Source organism: Serinus canaria, chromosome 2 (assembly GCF_022539315.1).
Source record: "Serinus canaria isolate serCan28SL12 chromosome 2, serCan2020, whole genome shotgun sequence".
NCBI lineage: Eukaryota > Metazoa > Chordata > Aves > Passeriformes > Fringillidae > Serinus > Serinus canaria.
The window spans coordinates 47,217,530-47,236,498 of NC_066315.1; the positions used below are offsets into that span (position 1 = coordinate 47,217,530).

General features: G+C 45.1%; 1 protein-coding gene across 1 annotated transcript in view; it reads left to right on the plus strand.

Moving 5' to 3' along the window:
- Nucleotides 1-16,872, plus strand: part of EEPD1 (endonuclease/exonuclease/phosphatase family domain containing 1) — a 62,561-nt gene extending 45,689 nt beyond the window's left edge. Inside the window, exons 3-7 of the mRNA XM_050970717.1 lie at nucleotides 3,972-4,082; nucleotides 7,437-7,571; nucleotides 8,774-8,906; nucleotides 16,081-16,275; nucleotides 16,374-16,872. Of these exons, the coding sequence (XP_050826674.1) occupies nucleotides 3,972-4,082; nucleotides 7,437-7,571; nucleotides 8,774-8,906; nucleotides 16,081-16,275; nucleotides 16,374-16,573 (774 nt within the window). The 3' untranslated portion in view covers nucleotides 16,574-16,872. The remainder of the gene's footprint in view (nucleotides 1-3,971; nucleotides 4,083-7,436; nucleotides 7,572-8,773; nucleotides 8,907-16,080; nucleotides 16,276-16,373) is intronic.
- Nucleotides 16,873-18,969: the final 2,097 nt, after the last annotated feature.

The following is an 18,969-nucleotide window of genomic DNA, read 5'->3' on the forward strand; positions in this document are numbered from 1 at the left end:
CAAAATCACCTTTTCTTTGATGAATCAAGTAGTTGTTTACCTCAACTGCAGTGCCCTTTTGGCCTGACAGCTTCTGTGCTGGTTAACCAAAATGGATATTTAATTGTTTTGAGTGCCTTTCTGAAGTTCAGGTGATGATTATTGCACCTAGATGTACCAGGCCACAACAACAGGCTCACCCTGCAATCTCCTCTTGACTGCTCTTTCTCCTGGTGCCCTTCTCACAGCCTCTGCTCTGACTCCAGGTCTGAAACAAAGGTATCCTCCAAAGAGCAATCCCTGGCAAATAAGAAATGTGTAATTTATTAAATCGTAAGGTATTTTTTTCTGGGTCACATTTAGATTCCCTGGGGTTTAGCCCATTACAGGAGTAACACTTGGCAGGCCAAGATGTTCAGCATGCAGTGGTGTCATCAGCTGGGAAGGATGAGATCCTGCTGCACAAATAGGGTTGGCTGCACAAATAAAACACAGAGTAACCAGGGCATCCTGAAGAAGAGGTGATGGGAGCTGCTTGTGCGCAGAATTGCAGAGTGCTCGCTGGCAGCTCTACTAGGGGACAGAGATACTGCACTGGAAGAGATTGAACTTTATGCTCAAGTTAGATGTTCCTGCTTTGAGTGCCCTGGGGAGGCAGGTAGGTGTGTTAGGAAGACTCTGACTGCATTATGGTCTCTAGCATGTACCAGCCCAGCATATGTTTTTTTCCCTGCTCCCACATTAGTCCAAGACGCCTTGCCTTTGCTTCTCCAGTCACTCTTCAAATGTGCATTTCTCCAGCTTCTTCCAGCTGCCCTCTGTTCTCTTCCTAAGTCAGCCATAAGTACCTGTCTCTGCTTCTGGACAGGCAGGGAGGGACAGGTGCCAGCTCTTTATCAGGGTGGACAAAGACAAATTGCACCTTTGGATCCTCCCTTCTTGGGAAAATGACGTGTTACTTATCAGCAGTTGTAACAGAGCTTGTTCCAGTTCCAGGGGTAGGAGTTCTTATTGGCGCCCTGTATGCCAGATGGGGGCAATCCTAGAACTGCAGACTAGTTTTTGGTTGGAGAAGACCATAAAGATCATTGAATCCAATGGGCAGGTAGTTACCTGGCACAAGGAGGTTGACCACTCACAAGCACAGACTTCCCTTTGTATGCCTTGGAGCCTGGTGCTGCCGTGTTCCTGTTCCCAGGCAGCACTGCCTATCCCACTGAAATCTGCACCCAGCTGGAGAGAGACCACAAGGTATCTGTGTAAATAAGCCTGGGTGCTGTTGGTCTCACAGTGTGTGTGTGAGCTTTGACTTATTATATGTAGGTTATAATGAAGAGGCTGGTTAAATTTCAGGAAACTTGCAGCTTGAATGGCTCTAGGGAAAAACAAAGCTAGAGCTCTTTTTCATAGGAGAATTTTTTTTTTTTTGGAGGGGGGTGGGAAGGAAGTTGTTTTGATTAAGTGAGATTTTAATTTTTCTTTATCACTTGAAGAATTGCCTCTCAAAGGGGTTGGCATAGCTCTAACTTAGCTTTGCAAAAGAGGAAAGGCATTTTTTTTTCATTCCCAATGTGGACTAGGAGCTTGTCTGTATATTTTTGCTGCATGAGGGAAAGCGTAATCTTGGTGGACGTTGGGTTTTGTGGGCAGAACAACATGATTTGAAAAATGCCATTCTCACTTCAGCAAAAAAACATGACCTCAGCAAGTATGCTGTCACAGCTTCAAAATATGTGTGCCTGTAAGCCTTGGAAAATGAGTACAGATTGAAATCAGCGGCTGTAGGCCAAGTTCTCCATGGCTGCAGCCGTACCCAGAACGAGCTTTTTTCCTGAACAAACCGTGTAATCTTATTTGTCGTCTTTTTGCATCCACAAAGTCAAATCAAGGCCTTAAAAAAAAAAAAAATCAATTTGAAGGAAACAAACTATTCAAACTAGTCAACTGCAGATGCTCTTTTTAATAAAATCATGGCTTTTGTAGGATTTTTTCAGTCCTGTCATGCTTTATGCTGGCTGGACCTTCTAGGCAGCTGCAACCTAGAGATAAGTCTTTTGTTAGGTTACTTTTAAGGTCCTAATTTCAACAATATTTTTGTCTTTCTGATTCAAATTATTTAAGTGTTAGAAAACTCATTGACTACATCCACTCTGTTTGAAGACATCAGAATAGCATTAGGAGTGAGTAATTATTGCTGCTGTGATTTATTGTATTAGCTGGGGTAGCACCTGGTGATCAGCTGAGAGCAGAGCTGTGTTCCCAGGCTGTGCAAACACCCTACCTACCTCTGAGTTCCATAAATCAGCCCAGCCCCAGCACTGCCTGAAGGTACATAATGAGCAACAATGTGGTATGTTACTGTGGCATCTTAAATAAGAAGCCCCAGCCAACCTCTGCACGTCAGAAAACTTGTTTTAAAAACCGTGCCAAGTGTTTTTGCTTCAGGTGTGCAACCAAAATTGCTCTTGGGCTTCTGAGGCAGATATGGGTGCCTGGGCTGTATCTGAGAATCAATGCCTACAGCTTCAGCCTGAAGGATGCTGAACTTGCAGACAAGGGAGTCAGTGAAAGATCAGGATTTGATTTTAGTTTCTGAATCAAAAGGTAAACATGAAAATAACTATCCCATCATTTTACTGATAGCCGTGTAGGAAATACTTATATCCGTGCAGCTCTGTAGCTCTTCAAACTGTGTGAGACACATCCCACTGCAAAGAGTCACTGTGCACATGACATTATTGTTTGCCTTGCGTGTACATTGTTAAATTGCTGCTTGATCTGGAGGGGTGTTCTGGATCTAAGACTTTGTCCGAGGATCCTTCTTCACTGTGAAAGCCTCTGCATTTCAACCCAGTTTCTCCAATATCCAGAACAAGATGATGCACGGTGGAAGTCCCTGTTGCTCTTTCGCAGGGATGACTTTTTCCCAGCCCCTTTCCTCACAGCCAGAACCTCTGCCACAGCTAGGGCGTCTGACTGCTGCCTATCCCTGCCAGCTTCCAGCCAGAGCCTGCCTGGAGCCAACATCAGCCTTGCAAAGGACTCTAGCTCTTGTTGAGCCTGGTTTTGAAAAACACCTAACAAAAAGTATTATATTGCATATAATATATTATCTGCATAAGAAGTTTCAGATCCCAGAAATTCCAGGGTGGTTTTTCTTATTTATTTATTTAGTTAGTTAGTTAGTTACTTACTTACTTACTTACTTTTATTTAAATCTCAAGATGTTAATCAGGCAGACTCAGGGGCTCTCCACAGTGTCCACAGTTCTGGTGTCTCTGATCTGCTGGGCATTAGGATGCAGCCTCTCTAGCTCTGACCCTGAGCTTGGACATGTAATGGTGTCTGAGTGCTGTGGCTGTTCAGCAGTGACCAAGGAGATGAGCACCTCTGGGAAGCATGAGAAGGACGTGCTAGAACTCCGTGCAAGTGTGTAGCTGCTTCCTTCATGCACTGAGGAAATCGAGCACGTGTCCCTGGCGTAAAGTCAGAGGAGCCTTAACCCCAAAACTCCAGCTACTGCGCTTGGCCTACACCCTTCCTCTCATGTCGTGCCAGTGGCTGTGTTGTTGGAGTGGGGCCAGCCACGCTATGGGGGCCTCCTGCCCCCAGGAGGATTTGGCAGCTGTTTGTGAAGCCCCAGGCAGGGGTGGGATATGGTGCAGCCAGCGTCTTCGGAGGCAGCACAGAGGAAACCCCTTTCCAATCAAACAAGTAGCTCTGGAGGAAAAGAAAAGGGTCTGAGGGATAAATGTTCTCCTTGCAGGATTTGCACTGAGTTATTTTAGCTTTTATTTATCTCCAGTTTGGGGGTGAGTCACCCTGGGATGTGGCTCGGACCACCTCCTTTGCAAGCCTTCAGGGAAGGCAGAGAGCACAGCCTGTGCTCCTCTGTGCCTCTTACCAGTGCTTTACTACACACTTTGTTTTGCAATTTTTTTTAAAACTCTCCAAGCTGATGTTATTTTTTTTCCCCTTTCCTCTCTCTCTAGTTTTGTATGGAGCTGAACCAGCCGACGCTGCCAAACATCCGCAAGTGGAAGGGCCCTAGAGGATGTTGGAAGGGTGTTGTTTCCGAAAAGCCCTCAGGCCAGCTACACAAGGTACATTAATCCCTAAGTCTGAACTTTGGCTTTGCTTTTTTCCCCCCCTCTGACCAAGGACATATTTGAATGTTCAAGGCAACGCTTTTTACAAATCCTTTTTGGCAAGGTTTGCATTTCTTGTTTTTTAAGCTTTTTAAGTTCCTATAGCTTTTAATTTGACTCTACATTTTGGAAGAATTGTGGCACACTTGTAAGGAGGAAGATGTGTGTGTGTACTTGGTGTGTGTGTTTTTGGGGGAGGTGGACAAAAGCAGTACAGATATATAGATGAAAAGCCATGCTTTTGGACAAGGTAAGAGTCCTGAGTTTTTCCCCTGGCAGGCTGCAGTACTTCTGACATTTTTTGTGCAAGTCACCTGAGCTTGCTCCCTGGTGCTGCACTGGCTGGCATTTGGAAGGGCTTCCCATTTTCCCACCCTTTTCCTAGTTTGCAAGTGAAGAGTCCTCAGAGGAGCCCTGCAGCCTGTCATCCTCACCTGCAAGGGTTTACGTTTTGTGTTCCCCAGAGTCCTCAGCACAGGTGTTAAAAATGCTGTGGACTCCATTTGAAATCTGCACTGTGCTTTTCCCTGCAGCATCTTCTGCTCTGACAATATACATATATATGTATATATGTGTGTGTATATATATATATATATATGTGTGTGTGTGTGTGTGTGTGTGTGTGTGTGTGTTTAAATGGGTACTGCAGGAAGGTACTGATTTATTAAGGTGACGACAGCTGCACCTGCCTACCCTTGACAATATTCAAAGTGTAGCTGCACTAGGCTGGACATCACTGACAGTCCCCAAAAGCAGTTTCTCCTGAGGGAAATCTCTCTTTTTCACCTTTAAGGGTGCTAATGAGTTTTCAGAGCAGTGCCCTCCTTGAGCTGGAGACAGTTGTTGCTGAACAGGGTTGTTCTCATGGTGCAGTTGTTGCCGTGTTGCCGGATGTTGTTGTGGGTAGAAGCAGGATCTGAGACCTGTCACGTAACAAGTAGTGCCTGTTAGCACATGGGGCAGTCTTCAGCAATCTATTGATCCAGAATGATCTATTCTGAGCACTCTTGTTAGTGGCTGCAGCTGTGTCTTGTAGCCAAGCTGCTTAGAATCCACATTTCTCTATTTTGACTTTTCCAAATCAGGTTGCATCACTGTTCACTGGTTTTGGACTCATGTTTTCGCAGGTGCACCTCCTTTTAGGAGGTGAAAAACCCAAGAATGAGGGGAAAATAAATCCAAACAAAACAAAACCCACCACCTGGGCAGCACAAGGATTGTACTCTAGCTAGACAGACACACAGTGTCAAGAAGGGTGTGGAAAGATACAGAGTGTCTGAATGTATCTAAAGTTTAGATACAATCCACACTTATTGCAGTGCAGAATGTAAATGCCCTTCAGGACATTTTTATTTGTGGCTGGAGTTTTCCTTTGGGATCTCTTGTTAGGCCAGATCATTAAAGCACTGAATATAAATAGTTGTGCAAAGCTGTCAAAGTAGTTCCCTCCACTTTTTCTCTTTTTACCAAGAATTATTAATAATATCTCAGAATTTCTATGTTAAATTCAGAGTCTTTAGTCAGTTCTTTCTTGAGCTGTACTTCCAAAGATAACAATCTTTGGAAGCTTTGACTACAGGGTGACTAAATAAAAATTATCATCCACCTTGTTTTACAGACAGGGATATAAGAATGAGCAGTTCCCAAAATAATGGGAGAAATGTGCAGCTAAACTAAGAATAGAAATTTTATCTACTTGGCTCTTCCTTTTAGCTGCTTTAACAGGAATCTGGCTGAGCTGTAGAACCTTTTAGCAAGCCAAAAAGTCTCTTCTTTTTCTGGGGCTAGTTAGTCCTTCAGGTTTGAGCACTGTGTACACAAATGCAGTGAGGTAACACAGTGTAACCCCGAGAACACAGCATCTTTGGCACAAGGTGATTTTGGGATGCTGTGTAGGGCTAAATAACACAAAATGGTGGATGGTGCTTCTGGCTTGTTCTTCCATACAGTCTGAGCATTTCAACCAGGCAATTACTTTTGACTGCCATGTTGATATGAAGTCCGGAGCCTGGAAATAGCCAACAGCTGTTGGCAGCAGTTTTATTATTTCACATCTTTTCCTGTATCAGTTTTTAGACCTTAGGCTTCTTACTGGTGGAATAATTTTGTCAGTATTTTAAAGGTGACATATCAAAGGAGCTACCGAAGAATTTGAACCAGCCTTAATCCTTTCAAGGCTCTTGGGAAGTCAGTGAAGCAGTTAACACTTTTTTATTGCAGCTGAAATGGAGAAAACTCTTCCTTGAAACAGATTTAATTGTGATTTGCTAAGGGAAGTGGGTTTGAATGATGCCAAGGGAAATGGTGTCTGGGCAGTGGGAGAAGAGGCTGACAGTGTTTGAATTAGATACTGCTGCTGGTGTGACCAGCATAGAAAGCTTTCTGAAAATGCCAATTCCATGTCATGAAGTGATCCAAAAATAAAATCCCATTTAGGATCATAGAAGCAGAGCTGAAAGGAGCAAAGAGCTGAGCATGAAACATACAAGCTGGAAAAGACAGAGAAATTGATAGGGCTGAGAGATCTAGACCAGATTTCACTCTAAGAGACTGAAGGGGCTGGGATATTTATAGCTTGCAGCTGAAAAAAGGCAGTGAGATGGTGTGGAGCCTGGGGAGAAGGAAAAACGGTGCACAGCATCATCTGCTGCAAGCCCTAGCAGTCACCCAGTGAGACCTCAGGGCACCAAACTCATGGTTAGACAATTAATCATGAGGGTAACAAACTACCACATTGCTCAGAGGTATCCAATGCCTTGCCTGGAGTAGGAGGAAATGGGGACATGTCAGCCCAAACACGCACACGAGGGGCAGCACCCTTCAGCCCTGCAGTGGTCCTGACCATGCTCAGCCTCTGGAAGATAAAAGAGACTATTAAATCCTTGGCTTTACTGGAGCAGTGCTGCAATTAGCTGGGTGTCCAACAGCCAGTGTGCAGATGTGAGGGGCTGTGAGTAGCAAAGTGATGAGTGGTTCAGCTTGGCACACTCACTCTTCAGTGAAGTCAGTGGAGCTTCCCAGGAAGCATTCCTCCCACATCTGGTGGGAGTTTTGGAAGGGTGAACTGAAGAAGCCTATTTGTCCTCTGTATCTTCCACTAAAAGCCCAGGAAACTGTTTCTATTTTATGCTTGGGCATAGCCAGTTGGGCTTCCTGACCTCGGCAGGCACCATGACTAGATATAGATATCTAGATATAGATATAGATAGATATAAATATAGATAGATAGATGTATAGATAGATAGATAGATAGATTTGGGCAGAATGTTTTGTTTTTACCATATTGTTCTCCTTCCTTTTTAATTCCAGGGAGTTGAATATTCTGGCTTCCTCTGGGATACAACAGCTGGCATTGAGCTGAAAGATGCCTCGTCTCAGGAGACTGCACAGACTAATGGCAACGGGAGGCACTCGTATCCTCATCCTTATCTTGCACATTTCAAGGTAACTGCCACAGCACCAGTCCAACCTTGCAGAACTTTTACTAAAAAGAATTTGGCAATGGTGAAAAGAGACAGAGCCTTCTCACAGATAAAAATTTGCATGAGCCTCTGACTCTTCTTATCACTGTCCCATTGCTTGATTATGGATAGGTGCTTAATGCACCTTAATACATGTGGTAGTTCACCACAGTCAGTCCTTTCCCTTGCCCCTGTGGGAGCAAACCCTGCTGCAAGGCAGTATTTGAGAACCTGAGGGTCAGTGGATCCTCAATAGAAGCCAGACCACAGGGCTGGGATTCTTGTCCATGCCACAAAAAGGGATGAGTGCAGGAAGAATGGAAGTGAATACTATATATATATATATATATATATATATAAGAGTATGTGTGTGTGTAAGACACAGTGCTCCAATGAGATGGGCTGGCCTATGTTATATTGCTATCACACTTCAGAGTTTCCATTTTAAAGCTTTTTCACTAGGGCCAAACCTATCTAAAAGAACATCATCACTTTTGGAACCAGTTCTTGGGCATATGCTGGAGCAAACATATGAGCAGAGAGAGCCCATCTCCACACAGTCTGTGATGAAAAGGTCCAGTTTAGGGAACTTGACATCTCTGGTATGATGAGAATGCTTTGTGAGAAGCATTAATTGAATAATTATTAATAAATAAAGTATTAGTAATTAATTGATGGTACAAATAGGTCAAAATGATTCCCAGAAGATGAACAGGAGATTGGAGGGAGCCAACAACTCCTTTCAAGGTACATTAAGTTTCTTGGTTACTCTCTGTGACAAGCCAGGGCTAATCACAAGACAGCCGTAATTAGCCCCTGTAATGACCATGACATTATTTGTAGCTTATTAACAACTGGTTTTACATAAACTGATTTTCATAAGCAGCTGACTTCTTTCTGCTGACTTTTTCACCACAGTGGTGAAAGGAAGCTGCTTGCTAATGCAAACCAGTTTCTCCAGAACTGGGAGGGTATGAGGTTGCTGCAAACAAAGCTGCAAAATGCAAATGCCTCCCTCCTCTTCCTCCCCACACTGAGACACACCAAGATACACCACATACACAGCAGTGTGAGTCCTACTGCTCCGATTTACTGCTGAAAGTGCTGGGAGCCAGCACGTGGATTTGCGTTGTGACCTTCCATCCCCCACGTGCACGGCATTGATTTCTCCTCCTTGCCCCCCAGGTTGGAATGAATGACCTGACCGTGGTTAACCTTCACCTGGCCCTGCCGCCCTCCGCAGCAGAGAACAGCGGGAAGAACCACGACAGCCACAAACTGGCAGCCTGTGCACAGAGTTTGCAGGAGACTCTGAAAGGTAAGGCAGGGGTTTTTCCTGCCAGCTGTCACACTATCTAATTCAAAGGAATTTATAAAAGAGTGAACTTTGTGAGCATTTCAGAAATACCCTTATCAGCCTCACAATTGTCTTTACCCATATTTGTGTGATGCATAGCGTGACAAACGTGTTTTCCCTTGCTCATTGTCTTACAGCCTTTCCTGATTAACACAAATAGCAAAGGAGATCCTACTGGCTTTGACACCATTTTTTCAAATTAAATTCCTTCTGGTTTTGTGCTACTGTAACAGCAAGTTCTGCAAAAGGAAAGAAAAGTCACTAGAGTTGAGACCCTATTTTAAGTGCTTTGCGGAAATGACATCTATCTGTGATCAAAGCTTAATTTTTTTTTTTTTTTTTTCCTTCCAAGAGAAATAGCTCTATATATTTAAGTTTTGGATAATTGGAAGCTCTTTGGAAAACCCAATGCAAATTTGTAGATGGCTGCTAATGGGAAAAGAGACCAAATCCTGCTTTGGTACCTGGATGTAATATGTAGAATAATTTTGTTGATTTAAAATAAGTTGCTCTGGCTTTACAACAGAATGAAATGACACCAGAATTTAGACCTGACCTTGAGCACTGGATTAGGCAGCTGGATTTCTTTACTTAATTTCTGTGAGTTTGCTTTTTACTTAGCTTGCAAATTATGTTTAACTTCCTGTGAAGCAGAACAAAGTAGTTTAGATTCTAAATGTTGCTGATCTTGTTACTGGAACAGAAAAAGTCTAGCCCTTTGTTTACTGCTCAAGAAAGATGTGAAAGGGTTGCAAGGTTCTTCGCGTGATGATTTTCAACTTGGCCCAGCTCAGCAAGTTTGGTCTCTTGGAAGTGTTAATGTCCCTCTTGTATAACTCTAGAGGTATTTGCAGTTTTTCTGCGTGTTCTATTGTAGTTCCTTTTGAGCTGCAGAAGCCTGTCAGAGCTATTTTGAGTGCTACTGATTTAAGTGTTTGTCCACGTACTTTAAAATTGGAAAGGATGAAGGTAAACAAAAGGATCATTTGTTTAATCCCCAAAGGCTGAGCTGAAACATGGGATAAATGTGTAGCTCTTCTGAAGTCAACTGAGCTGCACTTCCACTTCATCTAAATTTAGACTGTTGGTGTTCTCTTTATTTCATGTTTTAGTATTTTCATATGGCAGGCACATTACTGGAGCATGCTTGTTCTTGGCTTAGTCTTTCACAAAAGAAGAAATTCACATTCCTCCAAACTTGTGGGATGCAGGTGTGGTCTCCTAAGGAAATGGTAGTGCACACACATGTGACTTTGAAGTAGTGAATTACCCTGCCAAAATGAATTTCATGCTGAAAATTACCACCATCCTCCAGTTTCTTTCAAATTAGTCCACAAAATATGGGCAGTAAGAACTGGTTTGTGTGTGGGTACTGCAAATTTGAGTTTCTGTTCCCATTTTGCTAACAGATGCCTGTTCTGTTATCTTTTATTCTCACTAAGAGGCAGGTGAGCATTTGAGGAACATTGTTTACTATCCACAGCCTTCCTTAACACAGGGCATAGTATCCCCATATTTATCCCATTATATTGGTCAGTCCTGGTTCCTTTTTCCCTCTCTTTTCTTCCTTTCATCAGTACTGGAGAGATGCAGTGGCTGTTAGCTCATAGTTAACTCTTTGCAGCAGCGCTTATGTGTTCTCTCAAGAGCTCCACCAGTTTGTCTCCAGTGTGGTGACCATAGGCAGCACACAGATGTTATTCTAGATGTCCTGGTAGTGGCTGGACCCAGGGACCAGGGTGCTGGGTGCTTTGAGAGAGTCCTGAGGAGAGCAACTTGCAAGTGCTGGTGGATGAGTGGCTGGACATGACCCAGCCATGTCGACTTGCAGCCCAGAAAGTCAGCCTCATCCCTGGCTGCATCAAAAGCAGCGTGGCCAGCAGGGTGCGGGAAGGGATTCTGTCTCTCTAATCTGCTCCCATGAGACCCCACCTGGAGAGCTCTGGGATCCCCAGTGTAGGAAGGACATGGACCTGTTGGAGCAAGTCCACAGAAGGGCTTTGAAGATGATCAGAGGGCTAGAACACCTCTCCTGTGAAGAAAGGCTGAGGTATCTGGGGTTGTTCAGTCTGAAGAAGAGAAGACTTAGGGAATATCTTACAGCAGTCTTCCAGTACCTGAAAGGGGCCTACAAGAGAGCTGAAGAGGGACTTTTTACGAGGACATGTAGTGATGGAACAAGGGGGAATGGCCTTGAACTGAAAGAGGGTAGTTTTAGATGAGATATTAGGAAGAAATTCTTGATAATGAGAGTGGCGAAGCACAAGTTGCCCAGAGTATCTGTGAATGCTCCTCCTTTGCAGTATTCAAGGCCAAGCTGGATGGGACTTTGAATGATCTGGTTTAGTGGGAGGTGTCCCTGCCCATGGCAGGGGGCTCAAACTAGATGATCTTTAAGGTCCCTTCCAACACAAACCATTTTGCGATTCTGTGATATCTTCTTCCACGTGGCTCAGCAATATTCCATGGGTTACCCGTGCATCAGGGACTGGGCTTACAAGACTTCTGAGAAGACTTAGCAGCCAATGTAACATCATATCCTTCCATCAGATGTGTGTCACTCTGTCCAGGAAGGATTTGAGCATTTAAGAGTCTGTTTAATTCATGGGGGAAATCATGGTAAATCAGGAGTGTGTCCTACAGATGTCCCCTTGCCCTGCCATGAAGCAAAGGAGGGTTTCCCTGTTCCTGCAGAGAGGCAGATTTTGACACTGCAGACCTTCTGCAGGCACTGTCAGTCCCTCAGCTGATTGCCTTGGCACACCAGAGCTCAGCCACTGCAGCAGAGGGCTGAGTTAAGCTTTTGCTTTGCTTTGCTGGCCAAGAGCCACCTGCAGGCAATGCCAAAATTTGCCAGTGCTTTAGTGAATTTGAAGATGCCTTTGCAAACAGACCAGACTTATTTTTTCGCCTGAGGAGTTCTCCATTGACAAGGCACAGTTGCTTTGGGCCCAGAGGGTGTGAACGTGTGTGAGAGCACTGCTGAGAGGTCATGAACAGGACACGTGCCTGGCCGCTGTGGGCTTTATGCCACCATGTCCCAACAGATGGAGGCTCTGGGTCCTTGTGGACAGTACAGTCTGTGCCAGGGACCTTTGCAGCAGAAGATTGGTTGTTAAGAGAGCTCCTACTGCTCTGTCTGTTGGAGGAGGAGGAGGACCAGATTGCATTGGCCAAGGAGCTTCTGGCTCCTGAGGAGCAGAATCAAGCCCTGCCAGTCTTAAACTCATTTCTTCCAAAAGAGGAAAATCACAGCACAGCACCAATAGCATTGTCTTAATTTTCTGTTTTTCTCTCCGTCTGATTGTAACTATGGGCATCATGATGGCAGTTTTTGATCAGTTATCATCCCTCATTATTTGCAAGGGTATGATTTCTTCCAGAAAGAAGAAATCATGCCCATATGCTCTTCCAGAGCTTTTGCTAAGTTTGGCTGAGAGCCATTGGGGCTCATCCATGAGACCCCTGAGAGCTGCAGCTGCTGTGAGCAGCTCTGCTCCCTGCCTCTGCTGAGAGACCCAGGAGTGTCCAGTGAGACAGAGTCACACACTTGGGAGCATCCAGGTGGGTTCACTTCCTTCCCTCTCATGTCTGGATGTCTGTCAGGGTCTTGGGAGGCAGACAGACACAAAACTGCAGTGCTGGCATGCATGATGTTGTTGTTGTTGCAGGAGCTGGCAGAGGTAGGGGCAGGGCTGAGAGTGAGCCAGGACGAAGGGGAAATGAAGTTGGTGGTTGTCTAGAAAACTGGTTGCTTGCTCTTCCCTCCTTAGCACAGGGCTGCCTGATGTATTCCCCACTCCTTTGCAGTCTGAGGAGCTCCTGTCAGAGGGGAACCAAGAGCACTCCCTTCTCGCCCCAGTGGCAAATGGGATTTCAGCTTCTTTAACGAGCTCCAGCCTATTCCGTCTGTCAACTTTACACTTTGTTATGATTTATGCTTAGTTATTCTAAATGCAAATTCTAAATGGGTTAAGAATATAGTGATTCCCTTCCTGGGCAGTCAGCTTCAAGCTGACTGCTTACCTCCTTCCAAGCATACATCCAAGTGCTGGATCATTTATCCTCTGTTGTTTCTAACCTCTCCAGAATGGAAAGGTTAAAATTTTCAGTTAAAATTTTCACTTGTAAGTACAGTGGGGTTTTTTCAAAGATATTTCATGTAAGAGAGGTAGTCTTGAAGATTTGCTAAAAAAAGCATGCATCGTTTAGGATAGGATAGAATAGATTTTGTGCATAATCAAGGTACTGCTGTTAAGATCCCAGCCTGTCTAACCTTTTTAAATACCAAGGATGTGCTTCAGAGGTTTCTGTAATGGCCTTTTCCAACATAGTGTGGAGATGAAAGCATGAAAGGAGCCAAGTGCTGCCTGGGCCATTAAGCAAGTGTTAGCACTGAAGGACCAAAGTTACATTTCAGGCTTCCTGGTCCTGCCAAACAAGAAATCTTGCAAAAGATCTTTGTCATGAGATGTATTCACAACTACCAGCTCACAGCAGGCATAGTCGTTCCATTAGACAACGACTGATTTTTCTTTTGGGTTCTGATGGAGCTTAAAAAAATTCAAGTTCATATTCAGGTGGATTTTTTTCCTTCAAAGGTGGGAAGACTGCTGTAATGACTGCTTTATAGAATAGTATTTAAACTTCATGTTATTTACAATATGATTTGTGACTTACAAAGAGTAGAGAAACCACAAATAATTTCACTAACTATTCATTGCCCCTCTGCACCTTAGCAAGCACCATGTTTTGAAGTATTTGTAAGTAGTATGCCCTCAGTCTCACTTGCTCTCTTGCCCTTTCCCAGTTCATCTTTTCTGCACTGCAAGACAGGAGTGGAATAGATTTTGTTGAGCTTGTGCTCCCTCTCCTGGATGACTACTTCTACAGCAACAGCAAAAAATGAGATTTATCCAGAGCATTCCGTCGGATCCCATCCCCTCTCACACTTCAATCCCAGGAAAGAAAAAGCTTATAGGCTATTCATAAATCTCTCCTCTGAAGTCAGCTTTGGGATAATTTTTTTTTGGTGCATTTGTGCCTCGTTTCACCATCCTTCTTGAGTGCCAAGCAGTGACTTGGCAGCATCTCTGGTCAGCTCTCAGCATTCTTCTTCCGTTGCCTTGTCAGACATTTCTGGCAGTGGTTTGAGATGGGCAGAGGTGTGTGCTTTGTCCTCTTACCCAAGGGCACAGCTGGAATGTCTGCATCCATATCTGTGGGGCTAGGAGAGCAGACATTGTGGATATAAGATTAAGGGTCTCGAGTTTCTATTCTCCCTCATTAGGGTTGGAAACAAAACATAACTGAAGTAATTTTCTGTTCTAAGTTGAGCAACATCCCTTCAGTCAGTCAGGCAGAAGAAAGTTGTAGTCAGGGAGTGTTTGTGTGGTTTCTCAACTCATCTTCTGCCATCAGGCTTGCAGACTGTTCCTTGGTCCCATTCCGTGGGGGTTTTTTTATGCAGAGGTTAGAATGAGCACTGCACTTTTGGCACTGTGGTGTATACCAGCATAAGGCTGCATCTTCCTGGGTGCCTCACAAAAGTGTCCTTGAATCTTAAAGAAAATCTATTAAAAAAATGTCCACATAAGCTAAAGCCAGAAGATATTTCTTGCAGAAAAACAAAACAAAAAAAGAGACACAGGTTTCTAAAAACCTCTGAGACTCAGACTGAGACAAACTGCTTGTCTTTGAGTTTGTCACTAACAGGGAGTAGCAAGGAAAAGACACTAATCTTTGGGCTCCAGTAATGCTTGTCTCTCACAGTACCCTTCTGGACAAAATGTCCAGCACACAGCTGGATAACCATGTTACATGATGGGTGAGCACCCAGGTCACAGATCAGGCCCAAAAATTTACAGTGAATGGGGTGACATCAGGCTAGCATCTAGTCACTGGGCACCATCCTTGGCCCAGTTCTCTTCAGCATTCAGAAATGGACATGGGACTTGAAGGAATACTGAGTTTGGAAACAACACTACATTGTGAGGAGCTGTCAACTCCCTTGAGGGCAGACAGGTTCTGCAGAGAGACCTCAACAAACTGGAGAGATGGAAAACCACCAACCATATGAAGATTAACAAGTTCCAGATTCTGCACCTGGGATCGGACAACCCTGGTTGGGTGCACAGACTGGGGAATGAGAGGCTGGAGAGTAGCCCTGTGGAAAAAAGACCTGGGGATCCTGGTTGATGGCAAGCTGAACAAGGGTCAGCAGTGCCCTGGCAGCCAGGAGGACCAGCCATGTCCTAGGGGGCATCAGGGACAGCATGGCCAGCTGGGCAAGGGAGGGGATTGTCCTGCTCTGCTCTGCTCTGCTCTGCTCTGCTCTGCTCTGCTCTGCTCTGCTCTGCTCTGCACGGGGGTGGCCTCACTTTAGGTTCTGGGGGCAGTTTGGGGTGTCACAATATAAAAAAGACATTTAGCTGTTAGAGAGTGTCCAGAGGAACACCATGAGGATGGTGAAGGGCCTTGAGGAGAAGTTGTATGAAGAGCATCTGAGGTCACTTGTCTGTTCAGCCTGGAGAAGAGGAGACTGAGGGGAGATCTCATTGTGATCTTGAACATACTCAGGAGGATAAGAGGAGGGGCAGGTACTGATCTCTTCACTTTTGTGCCCAGGGACAGGACCTGAGGGAATGGCCTGAAGCTGAGTTCAGAGGTTTAGGTGGGGTGTTAGGAAGAAGTTCCTCACCCAGAGAGTGCATGGGGACTGGCTGCCCAGAGAAGTGATTACAGCAGAAAAGCCTGCCTGAGTGTTTGAACAGTGCTCTCAGGCACATGGTGTGACTTGGGGTATCCTGTGCAGGGCCAGGAGTTGGACTTGATAACCCTTATGAGGCCCTTCCAACTTCCAGCATTTTCTATGATTCTATGACCCTATAATAAATGAGATTATATTTAAAAATAAGCATCAAATATGTACTGGATGGTTTTATTGTCATGAAGAGAATGGCCATGAATAAATAGTCAGTGGAAAGGGCTTTAAACAACATTTATTTCAGGAGTTCAGAATGCAATCACTTTGTTTATTCAGTATTTGTATTTTTCCTTTTTCCATTAATCCTCTTGTACTTGAGTGATGGATGTCCATTGCTCCCATTCTTCTTCTATTTTTCTTGTTTTCTAGGAGAAAAAGATGTAATAATCCTTGGAGATTTTAACCAGGCCCCAGACAGCAGCGACCATGACATCCTGAGGAAGGAGAAGTTTCACCACCTGGTCCCTTCCAGCACCTTCACCAACATCAGCACAAAGAACCCACAAGGGTCCAAGTCGCTGGATAACATCTGGATCAGTCGGAGCCTGAAAAAGGTTTTCACAGGTAGAGTTGCTTGAGTGAGGTCATGTAACCTGGAGCTGGGTTCGCCTCGCTTTATGCGGTGTCACTTAACGTTTTCCCTGTGACTCTCTTTGATGCAGGCCACTGGGCTGTCGTGCGAGAAGGGCTCACAAACCCATGGATCCCGGATAACTGGTCCTGGGGTGGGGTGGCCTCAGAGCACTGCCCCGTGCTTGCTGAGTTTTACCTGGAAAAGGACTGGAACAGGAAGGAGGTGACGCGGAATGGGAACGGGGTGACGGTTGAACGCAGCGACTCCCACACTAAGCACGAACGATGACGTGAACTTGAGGGTGCCTCTCCTGCCACCCAGGGAAGGCTCTGGTCACTCATGACTCCCCAGCAGAGCAGGACTGCCTTCCCCTCCCTCTCCTTCCTGCTCTCCTCCCTGCACCTAAAAAGCATCAGCACTTGATTTTGTTGGTCCTGGCTTTGTGCCCCTCCTGGACAGTTCTGGATGGAGCCTCATGGCAGCAGAACAATCTGCAACTTTTTCCGGGGACACGGCGGACATTTCCACACCTGGAGATTTGGATAAGAATTGTACAGAAAATAAAGTGTACTTTTAATATTGGAAAAGCTCTTTGCTGAAATGCAGCTGAACAGGGTTTTGCTGGGAGGGGGAAGGGCAGGTGATGGTTATTTTCCTTTGCCTGCTTATAAATTGAGGTAGTAAGAGAGGCCCCAAAAAGAGAGACACAGTGGACATTCTTGGCAAGTCTCAAATGCCATTCAGGAATTGCAAAAGGTGCTGGAACTGATATCTATGTGACCTGCAGTGAGATGTGAGTGGTGCCTCTGCCCCAGCCTGGAGAGACACTGTTCCTCCACAGCCCCATGTAGGCACCCCCTCATCCTTTCTTTCCTCCATCCTTACACTGCTGGCACGATCATTTTGCCCCAGAATAGCATCCTGGAGCTTGACTTTGTCTTTTTGTTTGGTGCAACATTCAGTGTTGGGTTTTCTTCCTGCACAATATTTTTCAGGAGCTGGGAAAGCACCAACTTCTCCCTCTGCATAATCAGGTCCACTTCTCAGTGCCCTTTATCATGCTCCCTTTGGGCATCTCACAGGAACAGCCCATGTCCTCTGGGCCTGCAGCTGGCATCAGTGAGATGTAGCCATGGGTCTTTGTCTAGGAGTCGATGTTCTGCAGGCCATGCATCCTGGAGATCTATGGATGAGCCCATATTCATGTGATTCCTGCAGGGGCTGGCCCACACGGGTACTGACCTCCAAAATTCCATTGACTTTTTTAGGGGGGTTCAGTTTCTCCCTCTGGCAGACCAGGCTGTTATGCATCCCTTTCCTGAGCCTCGCTGCTGCCTAGGCCTGGTTCACTCACCACAACAACCACAAATACAGAGTGTGGTCATTGTCCATATGGCAGGGATGGGGCTGCTTCCAAGGAGGTTTGGGTTCTCTGCATGTCCTGGGTGGGGGCACTTCAGTCAGTGCCCTGCCTCGGCAGTGCCAGGAAAGGAGTGTTGAATTTGCCACCCATGTGAGATTTTTCATGCAGCAATCAATAACCAGTGACCTAGAAAGGAAAGAGCAGCACTTCAGCATCTGCAAAACAAATAGTTTGAGTGTGAGAGGTGTTGAGCTGGCCCCTAACCCAGTGCCTAGCACTCTGGGCTGCAGATGACCACATATTTTGCTGCTGAGAGGAAAGGAAAGTTCTCTGACATGGCTCACTACTCTTGACAGCAGTGCCACACCAAAGGAGATGTTGTAACTGAGGGTTTTAGAGCAAAACAGTAAAATATTATTGCAGTAATTTTATTACTCTAGCTTTCTGAGATATCACCTCATTTCTAACGACTCAATAATAACTAATTTCTCAACAACTAAATAAATTCCCATGCAAACACTCACAGTTGAACAGCTTTTCTATCTGTATGCAAACCTAAACCCAGAAAAAGGTGGCATAGTGTGGGGGGCACTCTCAAACTGAGGGAGATTTCAAGGATATTTCAAGAGGTCAAGTGAATGAACTAAGAACTCAGAACATCAGACAAAAAAATGTACCTTTAGTTGCTCAACATTCCCTGTTGAAAATGGAAGGTGCAGGCACCTATTTCTGGTCATTAAAGAAACTAGCCAAAGACCTTGGCTCCAGCTTTCATTCTCAATCCTTGCTGCAACTTTGTCCTTTTCAGTCAGGCACAATTTTGCTGTCCTCTTTTAATTTGAACAGCACCAGATTCCCCAAGAAACTCTCACTGGATAATTGCAATATATAGGCAAAGATGCAACAGAGTTGCCTTAGTCAAATGAATATTACATGAGGTGAGAGGCAGTAATATACCCAAGAACACACTCACTCTCTTCTGCCAGCTACTGTTTCCTTGCTATAAATATGTTTGGAGGCTGAAATTATTTTACAGCTCTAGAAATAAAACTTGGAAAGGCCAGATTCCATTTATTCTGCCGTGGGTGTAAATAAGTGCAGAGGCACCGAAGCCTAGACAAGCACCTGCAGCCTCCTGAGCAGGTGACAGTGCTCACAGGTGCTGCAGGGAGCACTGCTGCACCTGCTTTGGCTTTGGCTCATGAGTTAACAGGGGCTGCTGGGGTGGGAAATGAGCTGAGCCCCCTTCATAGCCCATGTGTGAGCTGTAGGGAAAGTTAATGAGGCTGGTCAGTAGCCCAGAGGTTCCTCAGCCCAGTGG